Genomic DNA, 23,185 nt, shown 5'->3' on the forward strand with positions numbered 1-23,185 from the left:
ACAGAAATTACATGGGATTTATCAGTTGAGGAAGACATCCTGCTACAGTTATCATACCTTAATTTGACTTACCTTTCTGCCTGAAAAGGTAAAAAATCTGTCCTTGACATCCATTTTGTGTTAAGTAAAGATAAAATCATTCTTTACAATCTTGTTTGAGGCAGGCTAAGCTAGCAGTCAGGACTAGTTGACGCCATTAAGATTCCCAGTTGTTGTATAATGTATTTGAATAATACATGCTAGGTTTTGTAGTGATAGAATATGAAAACATGAAAACAAAAATATATAATATCACATTTTTTTATATTGCATATAAAATTCTGTTCTGCACATTTTCACACAGGTACAACTGCCCGTGAGCCTTAAAGAATTTTAAGTTACTCAGATTCTAGCCTCTCAACTGGCAATGATTTTTATTAGAAAAAATAATAGCATAAAATAACTGCACATGTTAAAGCCCCTAGTCCTTAAACAGGACTAACCATTAACACATGAAAATAGAAATATTGAATTCACTGTCCTGGAAAATAAGCCTTTGCCTCGTTCAGAAAACTGCTCAAAAATCTATCATTATGTGCACGATATGACAATTTTTCAGATTTCTGTTCAAATGAGGTCCTGTTCTAACATTTTATCTAGCATGCTGAGGCTTTGTTTGAACATAGTCTCATACCTCTCCATCTCAGTGCACCACAGGATGTCCTCTTTATCATTCATGTAAACAGGGAAGTGCTGGTCTTTGCCCTGCTTTATGGAATTCGACCGAGTGGTGATGGTCCTCAATTTATCAAACTGGAAAACACAGGCAAATTATTTATTGCAGTTTAGTTTTGGTGGCATATATCAGTTTGTCACTTCATCACTATATTGCAAAATCAGTCTTAGTATATTTGAGTGGCAGTTTTACCTTAGCAGTCCTGCCGTGTTCCAGACAGTCTTGAAGATCCAGTTTGTCAGAGTTCATGGCAGTCAGCGGCCTACAATGAGAAAAAACATAAACGTGACATAAAGAAAGAGAAACAGAGAAAAAGAGAGACACAGTGAGAGAGATGCACTCTATTTTCTAGTGAATAAAATTTATGAATTATGTTAAGGTACCATGCAGGACGAAAGGAGGGATAGGTTTGAGTTGCCTCCCTCATCATTCTCAAACCAACCTGTTCATGCCAGGAAGGTTACCCCAGAAGTAGCGGGCACGATGTGCAGCAGACACTTCCTTGGCATCTATCATCACAGGGTTGCACTGTTTGGAGAAATGAACAGCATGTCAATAGACATTACGTTAATAAGCTTTGACAAGTTTGACAAGGCACTGTACACTCAGTATCATCTTAAAGTTAACAGAAAATGTTCAAAGTTTTCAATTATGTATCATCTAGCAATGGCCTTGCTGGTAAGTCTGTTAATGTAAATCAAATTTTTGATTTAAAGGCCTAGGGCAGAGTATCACAGGAAAAACCACCCAAGAAGCTAACAGTTAGCCATAAATTAATATCACCCTTTCATGGCTAATGCCAATGCCAAGCACTTCTTCTCTTTGTATAAATCATTTGACACTAGATATACTGGTGTTCTTAACTTCTTAACTAGTAATGTATTTTTTCTGATTCAGTGATATGATCAAGCAGTACTGGTGCACATTTAAGGGCACAAAATAAGGCAAAAACACCGGATTCAGAACTTAAAAACACAATTTTATCTGGTCTTGTAAGCTGAAAGACAGGACTAGGGCCTGTATTTAAAAAGCTCTTCAGGGTAGAAGCGCTGACCTAGAATCAGCCTGCTTTCTTATTTAGCATGATCTTGCTGACAGAAACAGATCCCAGATCACCAAATATACTCTGAAAAGCTTTATGAATACAGGCCTATGTTTGATTCTTTTTGTCTTGTTAGTCCTGAGTTAACACTAGGTAGTAGGTCTATAAGTCTACCACTTGATGGCAGCAAAACATCATTAGACCATAGGTTGTTAGCATACACTTCATACAATTCCTCTATCACAGAATACATTTCCCAAAACACCAGTAACTATTACACTTGTGTGAGCAAATGTGAGGTTAATCCACAGTCACCAATCTGTGCTTCTGTAAATATAAGGAAAATGAAAACACACCTCTAAAAAGCGAGAGATGTCCCTCTTGTCACTGACGCCCATGGCCACTACATTCTCAAAAAGCCAAAAGAACGGCCTCTCATCTCCTTCTTTAGGACGAGCTTCATGTAAAAGCCGGTAAAACTCAAAGAACAGCCGACCAGTGCCCTCTGAGTGTGATTGAGAATGTGTGTGTGTGCAAAAGAGAAAGTGAGGGAGAGATAAAAAAAGAGTGCACACAGTCATATCCCTTAATACAAACAATGGCATCTTACAGTGCAGTGCAAAGTCATGACCCACATCAAAGTACAAACTAGCAACATGCCAAACTAGTAACGAGCTAATACTACTACTACTACTACTAATAATAATAATAATAATAATAAATAAACAGGAAAAAAACGAAAATAAAATAAACACTGCAGGCAATTTTGCATGCAATCACATTTTACCATAGAGACCTTTCCGTGCTGGATTAACTATGGACAGATCATTACAAGGGCTTCCACCTATGACAAGATCAAAAGGCCCCCACTCTTGTATCTGTGGAAAAAGAAAGCGAGAGACAGAGACAGAGAGACAGAGACAGAGAGAGAGAGAGAGAGAGAGAGAGAGACAAAGAGACAGAGAGAGAGGGGGGGGCAGTAAATCAATAAATCAAATATTAAAAAATGGTATAGACATTTCAATAACCAATACTCTAATCACACTCTTTCTTTGTTAAGTGGGGAAACAAAGTTTGTTTATCTAGGTAAATGCTAGCTAGTCACCAGTAGCACACACATGCAGTTGCCAGGTCTGTACATTATGACAATAACAAGCCTTTTTGGAGCAGGTTAGTCACAATATCTAGTCATTTCCTTTGGTGCTGCTGACATTTAATTACCCACAGTTTACACACACAGGCTAGCTAGCATGCTCTTAGTTATAGCTGTATTTATCACTGAGAACAAATGAAAAAGTGTGCTGGCAAGCAAGCTCCCCTGAGTAGTACGAAAACTGCACTGGGCATTAAGACCACCATGGCTGGAGTTTGGTGAGTACTCTAGTAGAAAGCAGTGTTTGAGCAGTTTAAAACCATGATCATGTACAATCTGAAATTGCATTTTTCAGGAAGATGGTAAAAAGATTGGTGGTTAAAAGTGAATGAACGTGAATGAATTTAAATTTTTTCAGTATATGGCACATGCTTACAGAGACAGTCAGAAAGGCCGTCTAATTATGTTTCAGATAAAAATTAATGCAGTGTTAGGGGTCTTTCTTTTAGGAGCAGGCTAAAATGCTTGCATCTCTACCAGAGCAGGGAACTGAACCCGTTACCCCCAAATAGAACTAGGGCATTGATCACTACACTAAGTACAAGGCATATGTAAGACACAGGCCTGTGCCCAGTGACATACAATCAAGTTAGCATATTAACATCCCCCTGTGACAGTAAAAGCTCATTTACTGTCAGTTAAAATAATAATTGATTTATTTCATGCAAACCATAGCAAGACAGCAGTATTCCTATATGTAAACGTAACTGGCTGAACTCGCTGTGTGCTGAACTAATATTCCCACATGTAAACAATAACTGGTTGAACTCGCTGTGTGCGGATATCATTATATCATGTCTGTACAAAAAGGTTTTAGGACATCCTCACACCATAGCGTCAGATTTCAGACCAAAAAATGACTTTGGTCTAGGGAAAAAGTGAAACATTTCAGTTTTCAATCATTAGGCTTAATGAGTCATTTGCAATTTTGCTCATTCTTACTAGATTAATTACAGTTTTGTGGCCAAATTAAAAATGACAACATACTATAACCAACCCCCCCAACCCAAATAAAAATGTTTAACCATCTACCAAGGTTATTTTTCAAATAATTATCCAAATAACAGGACTCTTGTTACAGGCCTTGTAAGACATATGTAACGCATCTGCAAAAGGTCCACATTCCATGCCATCCACATACCATATCATGCAAAAGTTTGATTAAGTTTGGCTTTCATTCAATTATTGAGGGGAATCAATTTTCTTAGAGAATACAAAAGATAATATTTGACAGAATATAAAAAAATAAATGATTTGATACTTGCAGCACTACAAAAAATGTACTTGCATATTGTTGCTGTATCAAAACCCTACATTTCCAAAATGGTAAGACAGAAAAACCTTATAGTAACATATATTAAAATAACTTTTATGTAATGTATGTTAATGTAACGATATATTGTATATTATATTGTGAGATTATATTGCAAGTAATTTTGGACCATTTCTATTGTTCAAACCATCCCTAAACATTTGAAGAATCAAAAAGGGCGACCAGTATTTTCAAACAGTGTAAAAAAAAACAATCAAACAAAAGGACAAAAAAAAACAGAGTTGTGAGATTTTGAAATGACGACAACCATATACAGTAGAGCCACTCAGTTGATTCAGAAGTGAATATCCAGCAAGTTAACTTACATGTTTGTGCGTGACATTCCTCACGTCGCCAACATACATGATGCGCCCGTGATGTCTCACAATACCCACAGTGATGGAATCCTCACACACCTCAGATGCCACATAGCGCTCCACCTGAATGCCCAATTCCTTCAGCACCAGCAGCCCTACACAGACACACCCATGTGCATGTAAACATATATGTATACTTTGAGAGCACAGCTTCCCAAAACCATTGAGGTGACTGGTAGCATTACAGTAATACCTAGGGTGTTTTATAGTATATCTTGTCACATGTTTGTCAGGGTAGTTTTACATGTAAAGCAGAGCCCAATCGTATTAAATGAAGCACTTCTGTGTGTAGATGTCATAATGACTTTAAGGACAAGTAACACATGTCATCAGACTATAAGAACCATACTGTGAGAAACCCATTCCTTACGTATATTGTTTCCTAATGCTGAACATGATCCTTTGGAAAAATGCAATAAAATGTGAACCTTAACAGTCCTGTCAATGGGCAACCTCCATATTCCATTTACACTGAGCTCTAAAAGCTTGAATGGCTGTAATGTGATCAGTTCTGCGAAGACATTTTTGCTGAGAGCATGAAAACAAGAGGGTGGGGATTCTTCTAACCTGTGGCGATGCCGTCAAAGAGCGATAGGACACGAATGGGTTTTCTCTTCTCTGCCAAAACTGGAGGATATAGCTTTGGAGGTTCCTGAGAGAAAACAGAGTGAGAGCAAAAGACAGGGGAGAGACAGACAGAGAGAGAGACAGAAGTCAGTAATGAAAGAGCACCTGTTTGTACATATTTACTGAACGTAATAAAAGAGCCCTGCAAAGTAAGCCACTTCAATGACAAGGCTCCATTGTTAAGTGTCTACACTGGTAAAGGCGAAGTGGTCAGCTTTTTTTAACCATAAATTTGTGATAATGTAAAATACACCATTGAATAGTCCAGCCTACACCACTGCAGTGCAGGCAGACCTTAAAACATTCCCTAAAGGTCCATAAAGAAGTGTTCCCTTAACCTCATGGGTGGTACTCCAGCCACCACATGTTAATCCTGTTAGCAGAGGTTCTTGTTTGCCAAGACAGTATGTTGTTTAGGCTTGCCTTCTAATGCGCTGCGTGCCATGAACTGACAACTATTCGGCATTTCTTCTCACTCACTGGCTGTCATCCCAACACACTCCTACTTTTTCACACTGTCCAAATATTGAGAAGCTACCATATTACATAATACAGTTCTCAGGGACCCCCTTGTCATGGATTTGTGTGTAATTTATTAAATGCCACATTTTCTACCAAAGACAACGCAGAAAGCTGTGCTGTAATGGTCCTTAGCAATTACCATGATACATTTTTAATGTGAAAGCTTGTGTTGTTGGCCATGCGCCACTTACAAAGTCTTGGTCATGGTTGTTGGCAAAGAAGTGCTGCAGGCGGCTGGGCCAATCGGCCCGGCGCTCCAGCAGTCCGTACTGGGGCTTCTGGCCACACATGTAGCAGTTCCACGGGTCCTCTTTTATAGCTGCCTGCGCTGCCCCTGGCCCCACCAGCAGATCCACACACTCCACACAGAAACACCTGCACACAGCACAGTCATCTAAGCTAATACATACTGACAAAGCTATTTAGTCTAGGACACATTGTAGTGGACTTGCAGTATCCATTATAACAGCAGCACTGCGTTAGTAGCTTAATGTTAATATCAAATGTTTTGTATTAACTACTTTATAAAAAGCAAGATATTCTACAACACATGATTTAAAAAAAAGGAAACAGAATTATATATTTAATCCACTGGATCATACTCAAACCAGTACAAAATGCCTTTAAACTGGTCATTTAATGTAATCGATTTGTGAAACACCTAATTTGCATAATTTTCCTCAAAATGTCAATCAGCTAAGACATGTTTAGGCAAAAGAAGAGCTTAACTATGCAAAATATTTTGGTCCATTTATATAGATAATAGTATGTCATACCGAGGGCCTGATAAAAATTAATATCAAATTCATAAAAACTTTATAATATTAGCCTTGTGAGGCCAGCAAAATGGTGCTAAATGTCTCACATTTATCATAATATTTATCATAATCAACAAATTTTTCATCATAATTTGTATAGGTCTGTTCAAAATTTATGTTTCACCTTAAAAGGGGGCACATGAATGTCACTGTTGCACCATTAAAGTTGGAACTGTAATTTTGAATAAGATCCATTTCAGCTTTGTTGAATTTCTCCCAAGCGTTCCCATATACCTGTGCCTCTGACTGCCAGACATTGCTGGAATTTAGAAACTCTTACAGTCATTCACGCTTCAGTATGCATCTGTCAGTGGCTTCTTGCACACAGCTGACCAAGTCAGGCACCTTCTCATGCAGTATGAGAGAAAGCATGGCAATTGGTCTGGTGTTCATGTTAGGCCAAGGGTAACTCCAAAAAACTGTCCATTCCTATATGTATGCTGCCTTGAAAAACAAAGTGGACTGCTTCAAATGCAACTGACTAAACAGTGAGAGGTGAGGATCTGCTTTCATTTTACTTTTAAAAGATCCGGTAATAGTGGCATACCAGTATAATGGTTATAACTCATACATAAATAAGAATTTAAGCTGCCTAACACTAGCCTGATGTACTAACCCTTTTGCACATTTTTTACGACACAAATCTGACACATTCTGACATCTGCATGAATCTAAACATATGGGCTGTGTGGAAAAATGTGGAAAAATGCAAAATGTACTTTTCTTCCTCATGCGTGTTTTATTACATGACCATAAAAGCAGAAGTGTGGAAAAATGCAAAAGGCACTTTTCTTCCTTATGCATATCTATTTGAGGGAGGATTGCGTAAAAATGTGGGGGGATCGCACAAAAATGGGTGGAGACATTATATGTGTGGCATATTTACATATTCCACTTGATTTACTAATTTTTAAGCAGTTCGCTGCAGTAGCTTTTTTGCATCGATTTTCCTCCATTTTTACCTTTTAAAATCAGGCATAAATTATTTGCTTGTTAAGAGACGTTGTTAACAATGGCAGCAGACAACGCAGCTACAGCGAGGCACAACCCTCACATATATGCTTAAAGACTGTTTAACACAAGAAAAACACTGTTTGAAGTGTTCAGGACCAGAGAAGATGCAGTGCAAAATATACCAGTGTGGTCTGTGTTACTGTTTCACAAACTCTATTTTTTCAGCTGGAGTGAAATAGCACCCCCATAGAATGTTTTGGTGCGGGAAAAAAACTTTTTTTTTAATATATATTAACATTGCCGTCTCTTCCATAACTTAAATTACATTTCTGTTTTGTCTCAATCTTGCTGACGGCCCCATTATTTCACTGTGCCTTTTAAACCCTGCACCCTAGTTTGTGTGATAAGCTACAGCCTTAGAAAATCTGAAGTTAATTTCATATGTATTGTTGGCACATGCTGAGCTTGCCCAAGCTTTCCTGAGCCTGTGCACATACAGCACTATCCAAAGTTTTAGGAACCTGTTAAAATTATATTTAAAAAGTTTTTTTTTGGTCAGTAAGCTTTTACTTGCTCAGAACAACATTTACATTACAATAATTCACATTATTGTCAATGCGTTCATTTAACTATTTCCAACCTTATTTTCATGGCAGCCTGGTACTGTTTGCAGTTACCACCTAATAACTGTTTTCACTAACAGATTCATTACATTTAATCAAGTGTGCTGGTGATGGAATTTAATAAAAACATGCTATGGCTGGGAGTTCTGAGGATAAATCTGGAGCCAAACTTACTTTCTGGAAATCTGGTTACTTTTTACTGTATTTATATATTTTTGTATTTATTCTAATGTTACACAGTTTTTCACTGGCAAAAACAGTTACTGCAGAGATACATGGGTTTAAACAATTTGCTTGCCTAAGGCAATTTGAGATTACTTAGCTTGGCATGATCATGAAGGCAGGCAGTCTGCAGGCTGCTAATTCAAGGACCCACGTTTTTGTTACTTGTTAGCTTGCACATTTTAGACCCATTTGGGGTCAAAATGTGGGATAAACTGTGCCAATCTGAATTTTCACCAGACTACAACATGAATTTTAACATGAATTTAGCAGTGGATGATGTTGTACCTGCAGCAGTTGTTGTTTCCACACATGAGGACCTCCCTCCCTCCACAGCAGATAGTGCAGTAGGACTGGTAACCGTCGTCATCATACTGGTACGCACATTCAAGGAAGCAGTTCTGTAACACAGCGCCATTCTGTTCTAGTGAAAAAGCTCATGCTGGTAGGAGAACGCTCAGATGATTCACAAACTTATGGCCAGTTGCCTGGTTTATTACATGACCATAAAAGCAAAAGTGTTTATGTGATATAATCATGTCATAAACAGTTCCATATCAACTGTTTGTTTCGTGGACAGTGATTTCGTCTGCATGCTACCGTACAAAACATTCTAGATGCACTAGCTAAAATTTGATGAAACATAAGCAACCCAATGTGAAATAGTTTGATGATAGCCACACTGAATTTTAAAAAATTAATTCATAGAGTCAATCAATCTATACTGGGCTCACAAGTACCTTACAGCTTTGGCACATTCCTCCAATGAAAAGTGGGTGCTCAAGGGAAACATTCAGTGTTCCACAAGAGATGCAGATGTCTACAGGAAAACAGGCAGAAATCAGGGTCAGTGAGACTCACATGTTCATGGGACACTAATAACAAGACTCATTACTAGGGATGCATCAATACCATTTTTTTCAGGCCAAGTATGAATACAAGTACATATTTTTCAGTACTCGCATCAAGTCTGATACCGTGTAAATGGGTGCAATGTAACAGTTGCATCATTAAAATCCCGCTGATTTTAAATGACATGTATTAGATAGCTATGCCACATTATTTACCTTGGATCGTGTAGCAATCGATTGACGCAGTGGAGAAAAGATGATTTTGTTCCACATCAGAAAAGCACTTGTGTACAGCTTTAAATTAAGTAGGTTACGTTTTATGGTTATAACCCTCATCTGTCTCTTTCAACAACAGTCTACGTAGCACAGTGACAGCAGGAATGACATCTGAGGCAAATGCATCCGAGAAGCTCATGTTTCCAGTTGTTAAGTCTTTTTAGCTGGTTAAGCTGTAGTTGAATGTCCTCCTAAGCCAGACATACAGTGTATGATTTTAGAAATGCTGTTTGGATGACTCACACTGCAAAAACGCTCAGTCCATGCTATGTGAGATGCAGCCTCTACAAACAGCTCTGCCTACGGACAATTTCAAATAAAGCTATAGTTTCATTCAAAATAACACACTTTAATACAACTGTAACAAACATGTTGCTCGGCTAACCACACTGTGCACTGAAATATACAAGGTAGGACAATATTCTCTACAGCCTATTTCACAAAGACAGTTTTAAAAAATCACCATATTAACGTTTATGCCTTGCGATTATATTCAGTCAAACAGAGTAAAGTCGCATACACAAACTTTGTTAGCAAATGTCAACTTTGTCCCGCATCTGCTTAGCGGGACTATGTGTCTCTGCCCGTATTAGAGAAGTGGTTGTGGCTATGTTTGTGGCTGTGTTTGTGAGTGTTCAGTAACAAGCTAAAATCGCACAGTATATTCCCAGTGGGAAAATACCAAGGCAGAATGTTTAAAGTGATCAACGACTTTGTGTCCAATCAAGATGTAGTCAGTGCCTCTGTGTGAGCAGACCCTCGGTCCAGTGACCGTATCGGTATCGGTATCAATGCATCCCTACTCATTACAAGTGGAGACTATTGTAAATACCTTCGATGTTCCTGCACTTCTGTCGCACTTCGTAGACAAGCCTCTCTGAAAAAAAAATTAGACAAGAAGGTGATTAGGGCTAGCTGACTCTTCCTGTAATTCCCCATATGACGTTTAGCATGTAGTGTTTACCCTGGAGAGCTTAGCAGATGAAGCTGATAATCCTGATTAGAAAAGAGTGTTAGTGTTTATGTAGGTGTGAACTCAGTGAACTCCTTGACCCTGTGTGGCTCAGTGAGAGTGGTGTCTCACCTCGAGTTCTCTCGTCAACGATGTCTTTGACCTTGGGTTTCTCTGCGCTCGTGCTTTTGCGGGGCTTTTTTGCGGGCGGGGGCATGTAGGCTGCAGCTTCGGGCTCCACCCACATCTCAGGGTACACTTCCTTATATGGGTTGCGCTCCTCTGAGAAAGGCCCAGTCAGCAAAATCAGACAAAATAGGCTAAAGGATCATATGCTGAACTACAGATTAGTCTATGAATCAGTCTGTCACTGAGTAATGGCTTTAAACCAGGGGCGCTTATTTCTAGGAAAGCCGGTGTGTACACAGGCTTTCAGTGTAAACCTTTTCATTAGCGTGTACATCAAAAAAAGCAGACAAAAGAAAAGCCACCAACTATGAAGATCCCTAAATTAATTCAACTGTGTTACAGAAACCATGACAAAACCAACCATGCTTAGGGTTATTAAATTCCCTTTGTCAGGCAAGGTGACTTCATTTCCACAGGTATGTTTTTCACTTGTACAGACATGTGTTTTCACCACATGGTTCCCATAATCCATTTAAAAAAGAGAAGGTGGTTGTTGTCTTTACCTTCAGGTGGCTCTAGGCCCTTGGGGCCAGTGGGTTGGAATCCTGTCATGGCCCACTCAATCATCTGCTTGTTCTGCATGTCCACCGACTTAGAGGTGTCAGTGTCGTCACTCTCAGGGCACGTGAGGAACACTTTTCCTGCTCTACTGCTGGCTACCTGTGAAGCCACAATTAGCAACATTGGTGAGTCTGGTACAGTTTGAAAAAAAAGTGTCCCATGTGATCTAGCAGAGGGGTGTCTAATCTGCAAAGTGTGGTGGCTGCAGGTTTTAATTTCAAACAAGCAGGAGCACATGTGATTCCACTCAATAAATCAGTTGGTCTGAGTCTTCAGAGCGGAATGAGAACCTGCAGCCACAGTGGCCCTTCAGGGATAAAATTTGAAGCAGTTGGTGTAGTATAGAGCGTAATACCGCTGCCCTCTACACAGCAGACTGGCATTTAATTCTCCATCTGGGCAAGCACACCATGCTACACCAATAAGTGTCCTTGGACAAGACTCCTAACACTACATTCACCTACATCTATAACATGATCAAACTGTAAGTCTGCAAAATGTGTAAATGTAAATAACAAATTTTCAGTGGACAGCTGGCAGCAATCAACAATAAAAACCGCTAAATAAGGTCTCACTTATGATTCTGTATTTACTTGGAGTTTACAGCCATACCTGTAGCACCTCGTAGATGGCTTTCTTGTACATTGGCTGTTTGTTGTAAGTTGGCTGGTGAAAGGCATTGTGGAAGGAACTCAAAGGCAATAGTTTCTCAACACAGACCTGGAGGGGAAGTGACAGTTACAGCACTAAATTAAATCAGAGAAATACATTTACCTTTTACATATTCATAAAATATCAGTAACCAACACAATTTGAATACAAATCTTGCAATGTTTTTGGAAAAACCTACCACGGAGAACTTGCTGTCGCCAAACCACTTGACCCATCTTGTTCCCTCAGCAGCTCGGCTTCGTCCTGTCATCCACCAGGAGACAATGCGTCCAGGCCACCAAGAGAAGCCACGCAGTTTCCCCCAAACCAGCTCGCCAATTCCAAAGCCTCGACCATCCTGCAGCAAGTGAACAGATCTTAAGATATAGTCCATACACACAATCTCACAGTGTTCTACACAGCTGGGCTGTGCTTTAGCATTGTGTTTAATGTAGGGGTGGGGTGAAAAATCGATTCTTAGATGCATCGCGACGTGGACGTGAATGATTCTGAATCGATTCACAAATGTCAAAAATCGATTTTCTAAATTTTAATTTATATATCAACATAATGTTGATGGAACGCAAAAGGCGGAACTTGGAAGTGTGGAAGTGCAGCGCCCGGAAACTCTGTGATGGCACATAACAAAAACACAAATGGATGAGCGAGAAATCTGACCGGCAGCCTCTGCATTAAAAGCTAGGTGAGCTCAAGATTCAACAACCCAGATGTTAAGAAGAGCCATTTTGTCCTTTCAACAAAAATCAAACCACCTTGGGAGCCACAACAGTTTATGTTCAATATGTCTCAGTATGTGATAATGTCCTAGTATAGGCTAAAAATATAAACGAAAACGCAGATTTACTTCGCTCTGCTTTAAGCTTTAGCTATAGCCGCTTTCCTCTCATCTCCGCCAGAAAACTTTTTTTCAAAAGTTCAATAGTTTCTTGTAAAAAGTCTCTCAACGTTCGACTGTTTTACGAGGCTGAAGTCGCTTCTCATTCGCCAGCATCTTGTTCCAAATTTCCTGTTAAATTCTGACTGAGGCACCGAATGTAAATGCGGCACCATTTAAGGTGGAACGGGACAATTCGAAAGAGAAGCTGACTTCAGCTTCGCAACTTTTTAGTGTTTGACAGTCTCTCGTTGCAGATTTAACGCATCAGGAAACCAACTGCAGTGCTTATAAAGTCCATTCATTTCCAAATGTTCATCTTAAATCTCTCTCTTTGCCTTTTCGTTAGCTACTAGCTTGGCGAGACTGCGTTGCTATGTGACCTGCAGTCTGCACGCCAGTTCTCAGTCATTGAGAACCAGGGCTTTCAGGCTATGTTGCACACGTCCCATCTCGAAGATATTTTACTGATACAGCAACCCCCGCTCTCTACAACGAGACCAAAACCGAAGTTAAAAAATCACTAAAGAAAACGGGTAGGACGGATGTAACATGTGCTGCGTGGACACCCATTACCACTGGATCTTATTTCACCGTAACAGCGCATTTTATCACAGATGAGTGGCAGCCTGAGTCTCATGTGCGCCAAACAAGAGCAGTGAATGAGAGCCTTCTAGTTCACTTACCACATCACTTCCATTTGTTTTATTAATAAAAGATATAGGAAGTAAATTCATTATGGATTATTACAAATACTTTGCTTTAAAAGTACAAAGTCCTCACACAGTGAGAAAATAGAAATCTTGTATAGAAAAAAAAGATGCATCAAGATACACTGATAATCGTTTTATATTCGCATCGCAGCCCTCTGAATCGTAATCGAATCGAGAGGTGCCTAGAGATTCCCACCCCTACTTTAATGTAATGCTAAGTGCTCCACTGTTTTCCTCACAAGAGCTCCAACACCTTATAACATCTAACAGGGCTGTTTCTGATTTCTATTAAATAAAAAAAACACATAACAGAAAGCCATATGTCAAGAGATTGTGGCGACAACACAAGTCACCACTCTAATCCATCACATTAAGCACTGACAGACCGATCACAGCCGTTACATTCTATTCCAAAATTAGACACTGCAGTTCACAGTCATGCTTCACTTTCTAATTATTTCTACATTACCACAATACCAACAAGACTGTTATTTTTGCATGTCGGTAAATAGAGGTGTCATTCCAGCTAAGGGGGCACATGCTCCTTCATTTGTTTTAGATATTGACCCATATTTATGAAGCACCATAGAGTAAGAATGCTGATCAGGATCAAGATTAGTCAATGTTGTCCTATTCAGCATTATGTAAAGGGTATAAACTGATCTCAGATCAGCATTCTTACTCTGAGAAGTTTGATCAAGATGAGTCCTGTTGTTTGAAGTAATTTAGATTATTGTGTTGCTTTGCACAAAATACCATCCCTTCTACACAGCTACTGAATTTGTCTACCTCCATAAATATGACACAGAGCACGAAAACTCCCAAAAGCCTTCCATATATGACAAAACAGAAGCTCTACTAGCTATACTTTCTCAGTTGCATTGTCAAGCAGAACCAAGGCAGATATTTGTCAGGCAGGCTAATTTATCTTAAAAAGCACACCATGACTCAGCTGGATAGAGGTGGTCTATTAGTTTCAATTTAGGAATCTCAAGCTAAAGTGATGTCAGGTTAGCACTGCTGCTATTGTTTACATCATTATATAGTTTTTATCACTATCTTTATCATTATCTTTGTGGTCTGTGTGCAACCACATTGTGTATGCTGCTGTCCTTGCGAGGTCTCTTTTTAAAGCAATAAATAAATATTATAATAAAACCTTGTTTTGGCTGTAACGTTTGCTAGCAATACATGATGAGTTCTGTCAATATTATAAGTATCACCACAATTAGATATGTGATGCCCTTTTCTATCAGTACCTCATACTCGGCCTCTGTGTCAGAGCACTTGGGAGAAGTCTTGTCTCCATCCCCTATAGGCACTGGCTCTGGGGTAGTGGCCACTGTTGGGGAAGCAGGATCCGTAGGCTGCTGTTGTTGTTGCTGCTGAGGTGGAGGTTGCTGCTGAGGAGGGGGTTGTGGTTGTGGTTGAGGTTGGGCTTTGGGAAGAGCCTGAGGCTGGGCTAGTTGTTGCTGTTGTTGTGGTGGTGCAGGGGTCAGTGGACTGCTGATGGTGCCGCTGGCTTTCTGAGGCTCGGCCTCCACCTCTCCGTGCTCCTCCATCGAGTTCATCCCGGAAACCTGCTTGGCCTTTTTCTCCGCCTATGGGACAGGAAAAGTAGAGAGAGAAGAGAGAGAGAGAAAGAGAGTAGTGGTGAAGCACAGTTAGAGGGAGCGGACTCACAACTTCCTGAAAACGGCGCAGCTCCAGGACTTCAGCAAAGATAATTATTCACTTTGTTTACAGTACGGTAATCCCATGTTCCAAAGTAAATATTTCCAGTCCCTCTTGATAAAGAGTCAGCAACTCCCATTCAAGGAGTGAGGAGGGTCAAAGAAGCATTAAAAAATTGTGGAAATAGCGCTCCATGCTCCTGTAAAGTGAAAGGCGTTCGCGGCAACTTTGAAGCTGCGAGTTTTTCCGCTGTGGCTGAGGTGCACGGAGAACAGCACGCTGCAGAGTTCATTGAGTTTGCCGAACCTGACTCTAAGCCATTAGGTCAACAACAGAGGACACGGGCCAAGCCGTGACTTAAGCTGCTCACAGAAAATCCCCAACAGCTGCACACATTCTGCAACCTCTCTCACTCTCACTCTCTCTCTCACTCTCACTCTCTCTGTCTCTCTCTCTCTCTCTCTCTCTCTCTAGCTCACTCACTCACTCACACGTGAATCTCTTTCACAGCTGTACTCCCTCTACTGCTGGCGTCCAACTCCGTCTCAGATTTCACTCAACACACGTGAACCTGGCCGAGACCAGTACGTAGGGAGAAGGGAAAAAAGACTGTGACCGTCCCCTTAAAAACTTTTCTGTTTTTTGTATCTCTCTCTTTCTCTCTCTCTCCCTCTCTCTCACTTGCTCACTCACTACATATCCACACTCGCACAGGCCCACAAGAGGGAGCGGAGCCCAGGAGCACTGAGTGTATGTGTGTGAGAGAGGGAAGGGGTGATGATGTGGAATAGAAACATGTGGCCTCCAATCATTGAGCTCCACTGTAGTTTATAAATATCTATAGCTTCAATGGCTGGTTCAAAGCACTAAGCCATATGTTCTATACTGTTTGACTCTGGCAGCCACTCAACAGAGGCAGTGAGTTATTGAGTTTATGAGAGTGTCTTTGTCTGTGCATCTGTAAGTGTGTTTGCACTGCATGCCTCATACCACCTTAGCCTGAAGTTACTTTACTGCACTTTTGGAGCAGAACAGACATACATGAATGCATCAGAAAATAATTTGCAGTCTAAGCCTTTATCTCAGCCAAATATTTGCCGGGGCTCCCTTTGCTGACTGAGCCTCCTAGGCATGCATCTTGATTGTTCCCAATGTACACAATTTACAGTCAGAACAATGAAACAGGCAGAATCAGGAGGGAATAAAGAAGGTAAAGAGAGCTGCCCTTGGCCTAGAAACAGAAAAAAGGAAGTCAAACATCTGGAAAATACAGTTTCACTTCAGAAGGGCCAAGATTAAAGCCTGTCAAAATTCAATGTAATTAATATGATTCTGCCTTTTTAGGAATCAAAAAATGTAACTGTAACCATAATGGTTAGGATACTGGTAAGGAAGCATGTACTGTATTTTGAAATGAAGTGGAAGGAGGAATCTCATCTTGCCTACTTTCTCCAGAGGGGGACAGGAAGGGGTTATTTATCTAGAAAATCAATAGAAAACTGACTCTCCCAAAAACGCCGGGAGAGGGGTGGAGGGGAGGAGAGCGGGACGACTATAAGAAGTCGAGGTTTGTTTCTGGACTTTTTCCCAGTTGTAAATGCCCCTTTTCGGGGGCCTCACTGCAGAGAGAGCCTGACACTCCAAATCACGGGAGAGGAGGGGGAGGAGGGGTGGAGCGGGGAGGCTTCTGGAAGTACAGTACAGTACAGTCTTTATCAGTTACACACGCACACACACCACTGACAGCCTCGACAAGATCAACACATATGTGCCACAGGTCGTACACAAGACAGAGAGCAAGCTAAAAACACTGCAGAACCCACTCTATCACAGAATTGGCATGTGCTAGGGAGGCTCAACCTATGTAATTTCAAACTTACTAAACAGTTTGAAGACAGCAATAACAAAAGGATGTTGTGCTTTTCTGTTATTAGTCACTAAGGATTCTACACTTTCAATCGATTGCACATTTATGTCTGTATGTAGAACAGGATTTTTTAATTTGATGAAAATTTTTTTGTTGTTGCTTAAAATAGTAAGAAAGAAGAAGTCTTAAGTGTTGAATCAAACTTTTTCATGAAAATGGTAAATTAAATGTAAAGCTAATTCCTTGCATACCAATGTCATGAGCTATGTATTCATGTAACTGTGTTTAAATTAAAGAGAAAAACAACAACAGTAACTCTCGACTTGTAAGGGTTAACAGAAGAAGAAAGCGTTACAGGACGGTTGGTGGGAGAGCTATGAAAACAACTGAGAAATAACAATACTTTTCTGCACTGCGCTCGAACAGAAGAAGGAGACTCGCCGAAACCATAACTAGAGAGGTTAAAGAGGTCTCCTGTCTCTATGTGCCCATCGGCCAGTAGCAGAGATGAAAGGCCCAAGAAAGTAAGAGGAGCAACCGGTTCTGATAATGGCGCAAAGTCTGCTCTCTGGATGAAGAGAACATCCCTCAGGCAATACTCCACACACATACAGGCACTGAAGGTTGGTTCTGACAGAGGCCCATCACTGTAATTTCACAGTGGCCAGCACTAACAGGTCCAAGGATTCTAGTAGTAACAGAAGAAGGAAAAAAGCACATGCAGTGAGATTAATCTTTTTCCAAATGCATTGTGAACTCCACTGTTCATGCCACATGCGACTTGTACTAGAACATTATAATACAACGAGATTACAGCACGTCTTGGATACTGATTGTCCGCTGATTAATGTCTGACATGCTCGTGGTCTAAACAAAATGAGCAGCACAGCAAGCCTTCTTCTGCAAATGCTGCTTCTTTTTAAAAGCAAAGTCTGCTTTGATAAAGCATATCTGAGATAAAATACCTAGAAACCTTTCTCTCCTGTGGTGTAGGTGTAAGTCCATTATCAGCTAGTGATCTTTTCTATAAATGTCTGCCCCTAACCACTCTTAATTACATAAAATTGGACCTATTGTGCAATCACCCACTAAACAATAATGGTCATCCGAGCCTTTGTTGGGACAGTGCAAGGACATATAAGATATGCGCCCTCCATGAGTGATTATCATGAATTAAAACTAGACACAGGTTTTTAAGATGACAAGATTAGTGCATAACAGGCCAAGCATGACCACGCACGCCAAAGAGTTTATCCGTGTTAAAAGAACAATACAATACGAGGAAGGCCCCCTTGACAGATTCTAGCAGCGTAAAATTGAAATGTGACATTCCTGCAGTTCGGGTGTATGAATGGCCATCATCGCCGTGTGACAATCGCATTTATTTTGTCGTGACCTTTTTGAGAGGCTGAACAAAGCCCTCTCACTTCTTAGCCTCTGGAGAGCACAGGATGGAGGATGCATCTGGCCTCTATTGTGTAAGGTCCTTTAAAGTGCTACAGCAATTAGAAGCTTTACAGAGGTCAGCCAATGCAAAAATGAGTCCAAATGCAGCCCTAATAAAGAGGCCCTTTCAAACACGCTCTCTCATTTTCCCTGCTCCTATCGTTCAAAGAAATCAGCTTCCTCTTCAAAGGCTTGTCATTTCCCTGATAACTGTGGATTAATTGGCAAAAGATTAGGCTTAAAAATACTGGAGGAGCGCTAAAAGCCTGGCCACGTTTGTGGCTGTAGCCTTGACCCACAGCTCGAGCTCCAGCAGCGTGCAGCGCGCATACGCCATTCGGGTTCACTCGGTTCATTCTCGCCATTTGCATATTCTTAAAAAGACAGGCACCACATTTCCGTTTCGACGCAAGCCAGGACGAAAGCCAATATTTACATGCTTATAACGTTTCGTCCCGGAACCCAGAGCTAGAGATAAGCCTATCAGCATTGCTTAAATCCACAACAACAACAATAAAAGCACTATTTTCTTGCAAAAAACTACTGTCTGTATTACTTAGCTTAAGGATAAACACATCAGTTCTTGCAGCTTTTGCTTCACACAAACACCAGAACATGCACTGTCAAGCAACAGTGCTAAAAAACATAAAACAGCAACTTCAAAATAGTTTGTAGGAAAAAAGGAGTAAAGAAACTGCAGCAGAGACACTAAAACAGGAAATACTTTGAGCATGCAGCAATCCCCTGAAATAACATACAGTCAAGCAAAACTACTTTTTTTCCTGTGGGCTCCGGCGAACGCCTGTGCTCCCTCCTCTCCGGGGTTTGAAAGAGACGGGTTTCCTTTAAGCCGCCCGAAGCAGATGGTCCGTAACAAGTCTCTTGGAAATACCTGAAGTCAGCATAATTCCTTCGTCCAGCAAAGCCTACTCAGACGTGCACACCGTCCCCCTGCGCTATCAACAACAAACAACACAGCCGACCTTACCCACACACGCCTGCGCTCGGCACTTTAAATCCAACGTGTGACTCTCCGTTTTTTTCCTTGCCCCCACTCTCGGGTTAGAGGAGTCCGCTCCAAAAAAAAAAAAAGAAAAAGAAAAAAAAGAGAAAGGGAAAAAAATAGAAAGCATGAACATTTCTTTGTCTGGGAATTCAGGGTCAGGTGGTTGTCGACAGGAATTCTGGTTGGCTAGAGAGGACTTGCAAAATGTTGGCAGGCAGCCAGGAGGGCTGCCTTGCAAGCAACGCTGGAAACTTGCTGCAAACCTCATCTTCACCCTCATATCCATAGCACTGAGTTAATTTCCATAGCTGAGAGGAGGGAGGAGGAGGAGTGGAGAGGGAAAAGAGGAGGAGGGGGGTCGGGAGAGAGGAATCGACAGTAATGCTGGGCACTTATAAAAAAAAAAAAAAGATCCTCTTCTCTCGCAAAGCGAAAGCAAGGCAGTGTTTTAATCCATTACATGCTACCCATTTTAAATCACCTCTACCAGTTGAACAAAGCTTAAAGTTTAAAGTCCAATACACGCAACTCTTCACCTTCTGTGAAAAGGAAGTACCTTAAGATTCCCAGTCCAGCATTGTTTCTTACTGAATTGTTTAGAGCTTGGTGGTGTGCAGAGAATGAAAATCTGGAGCTATCTTAGGACAACAGAGTAAACAATGTGTTAAAATATGGGTTCTTCCACAAAATGCTTATTCAGAGAGAAGGAGGGGACATTCTCTGACTTCTTTGACTCAGAACAGAGAATTCCAGCTACATGTGGACGGCTGTTCTGCTGGAATTTTACGATGTTCACTCACGAGACAACTGCGTATCCTGCTAATTTGGCAATATTTCCAGCCCCTCTGACACTTTCATGGCTTCTCACCAATCCTGCTTGGGCAGGGAGCAGGAGAAAGGACTGAAGAGGGGTAAAGGAGGGCAAGTGTGTGTGTGTGTGTGTGTGTGTGAGTGAGTGTGGGGGGGGCAGCAATCGAATGGTAGGCCCCATTTGGTTGCCATGGAAACAGAACATTATGTAACACAGAGGCTCTCGCTGTACACCACATTACCAGGGGGAGAAATGTCTGCCGCCAGCAAGGAGACTGCAAAGACACTCTGTTTCACAAGTGACTGGCTGCAGCACACGGAACACGCTCCCTGGCGTGAAACGAAAACGGTTGCTCTCAAATATGACAAATATCACGTTAGGTCAGTGTTCTCGTCCATCTCCTTTCCACATGCGGACCAGATGTACAAGTTTTCCTGCTTCTGGTTTGCGCACACTTGATTGGCTCTCCAAGGTGAAGAAAAAAAGGGAAAAAGACTACGGAAATAAAAAGTCTAGCTTGTCCGGTGATCATCTCAAAATGAAAGCTTAATGATGATTAAGCATCTGTTTTTCCCCACTGTGTCGTCCATTTATCGATCTCCAATTATTCCACTTGTCTGTCATCATCGGCAAGGAGGGCAGCTTAGTCCTACTGTAGTGTTTAGAATGCATAACTAATTGACATCAAGACAGATGGGAAAATGATACAATTTAGATGTTTACTTGCACTATACTAACTCCATCACTGCTGTATAGACAAGACTTCCAGTTGCAGTTCACAGTATACAGAGTAATACTTTGATCAATTACAAAATCAATTATAGAACACTGAATAAACATTATGTATTGAGCTTACTTGATTCAAATGTGCAGATCTTTTCCGCATTAATACCACGACTATTACATCAATGCAACCACTGCCAAAAATATGTACACTGTAAGACAAAACTATGCTAATGTAACATATTTTACTCTTCTGGAAACGATGTGTGAATCTGAATCAAGTAATTACTTTTTTCAATGTGAGATAAACTATATGTCCAAAAGTTTGTAGACAATGTTTCTTCTGATATCAAGGACATTACTATAGAGTTTGTTCCCCTCTTTGCTGCAGTCACAGCCTCTACAGCCTCTTCCAGGTAAGGCTAAACTAGATGTTGGAACACTGCCGCGAGAATTTGATTGCACTTAGCCACAAGAGCATTAAGTGAGGGCAAATACTGGTATTGGACAATTAGCTCTGTGTCACAAGTGCTATTCTAATTCATCCCAAAAGTATTGGATAGTGCTTCATCACTCCAGAGAACACAGTTCCACTGTCTCCACAGATTAATGCTGGGGGGCATCTAGCTGATCTTACAGCCCTAACCTAACGCACAAAGCTGACCATTGGCTGTTGGTTGTTAAGAACAACTGACAAATCTTCATCGGTGCTCGGCCATCTGAGAGAGCACATAGGTGCATGCAGTGAGAAACGAAAGCAAGCAAAGCGAGCAAACGACACTCTTAAAGAGAGAATTTTTCAATGCCAGTGCAAATACCAATTTTTGCACTACCAAAGGGTTAGAAATATTTGTGTGAACCCAACAGGACCTGACTGCTCATGTCAGGTTCATAATTTCTCAAACACGTCAGCTTTAGGTCAGGTTCACATTTCACGTTTTACCCTGCATTTCTGCCTGCTTTAGTTTGTCTCCTTTCTTTATTCCTCACTACTTTAGCTACCTACGTTATTGTTTAATCTGGGATGCTGAAGTTACCCACTGAGCAACAAGCCCCATGAGGCCCACAATCTAAACAGGTAAAGGATAAAATCTTGCTATGTCATTACACAGCATTAGTAATAGCAACAGTGCAATTATGGAAAGTTTATTCAGACTAAAAAAAAGACTGAGAAGCTGTTCAAAAGCATTATTTTTGCAAATCAACTTGTTAAAGCAGAATTCAAGCTTCATTTCTGAGAGCTGAATGTTTTATTATAGTATATTATTTTATATTGTTTTATATTTTATTTATCCATGATCTAATGACGGCTATCATTGTCACTGCATGGTAACACACTGTCCAATTTATGCGGCACTTTTGGTGATGACAGGCCACACATTTTTGGACTGAATTTTGTTGTACTCAAGTCAGTTTTGGACTCAAAACATGACAAAATGGTTCGGATGGGTAGGGTTGGGATATAATTTTGTCGGGCTTGGGTCAGGCTCGGACTTAAAATGTGATGCTGCATGTCGGGTGGGCTCAGACAACGAATTACCAGGCTGTATTCAGATTCAGACCAAAATTTCAGGCCTGATTAATGCTCTACGATGGCCATTTTAACTATTTTTGCTATTTGAACATGCCAATCTTTAAACAAACAGGATGTATAATACAAATATCATATTGCCAACGAGAAAATATTTAATATTGTTATGAATAAACACAAAGGCGCTGATGGGGCTCCGATAAAACAATAGAATAAAATAAAGCACAGGATAATCAGTCATTTTATTGACTTTTTTGTCATATAATTTTGAATATTATTTTATTTTGCTGTTTAAAACACATTCCTTTAAATTATACCCCTTTTACTCACCCAGAGCCAAGTAAATGGTGGTTTACTTTCGCATACTAGGTTTAGTTTAAATACAGACATTTGAAGACAACTAATTGCTCTTGTTACATGTTGCATTTTCACAGACTACTGTTAGCTCCTGCTACACAAAGTTCTTTTATTTCATGCAGGTGCATTAAGTACGCATGTGCCTATCATCAGCTGCTTCACAGTATGTTCAAGTGCAATTTTTTTTTTACTGCCGACAAGAGGTGACAGTGAGCTAACGGAAGGTGTCGGAAGGCCTGCTAGTTGCTGCTAGTTCTTCCTTGTCAGCTTGGTGTGTCTGGGCCCTAGGCTCATGAGCGGCTGCTCTAGAGTGTCCT

General features: G+C 40.6%; 1 protein-coding gene across 8 annotated transcripts in view; it reads right to left on the reverse strand.

Moving 5' to 3' along the window:
* The window catches only part of dnmt3ab (DNA (cytosine-5-)-methyltransferase 3 alpha b), a 56,864-nt gene that overhangs the window by 5,089 nt on the left and 28,590 nt on the right, over positions 1–23,185 (reverse strand). For 3 of the 8 annotated variants that reach the window (XM_036592611.1, XM_036592612.1, XM_036592609.1), the window contains 16 exons: positions 14,713–15,054; positions 12,045–12,203; positions 11,807–11,914; positions 11,137–11,293; positions 10,577–10,726; positions 10,325–10,369; positions 9,106–9,185; positions 8,654–8,766; positions 5,940–6,123; positions 5,167–5,251; positions 4,549–4,694; positions 2,545–2,635; positions 2,114–2,262; positions 1,158–1,243; positions 908–977; positions 674–792 (listed from right to left, as the gene is read on the reverse strand). In XM_036592611.1, the coding sequence (XP_036448504.1) occupies positions 674–792; positions 908–977; positions 1,158–1,243; positions 2,114–2,262; positions 2,545–2,635; positions 4,549–4,694; positions 5,167–5,251; positions 5,940–6,123; positions 8,654–8,766; positions 9,106–9,185; positions 10,325–10,369; positions 10,577–10,726; positions 11,137–11,293; positions 11,807–11,914; positions 12,045–12,203; positions 14,713–15,054 (2,084 nt within the window). Of the gene's footprint in view, positions 1–673; positions 793–907; positions 978–1,157; positions 1,244–2,113; positions 2,263–2,544; positions 2,636–4,548; positions 4,695–5,166; positions 5,252–5,939; positions 6,124–8,653; positions 8,767–9,105; positions 9,186–10,324; positions 10,370–10,576; positions 10,727–11,136; positions 11,294–11,806; positions 11,915–12,044; positions 12,204–14,712; positions 15,055–19,198; positions 19,546–23,185 lie in introns of those variants that run through there. The other 5 variants (XM_036592617.1, XM_036592616.1, XM_036592614.1 and 2 more) reach the window with 5 other exon arrangements.

The sequence above is a fragment of the Colossoma macropomum genome, unplaced genomic scaffold, assembly GCF_904425465.1.
Source record: "Colossoma macropomum unplaced genomic scaffold, Colossoma_macropomum, whole genome shotgun sequence".
Classification (NCBI taxonomy): Eukaryota; Metazoa; Chordata; class Actinopteri; order Characiformes; family Serrasalmidae; genus Colossoma; species Colossoma macropomum.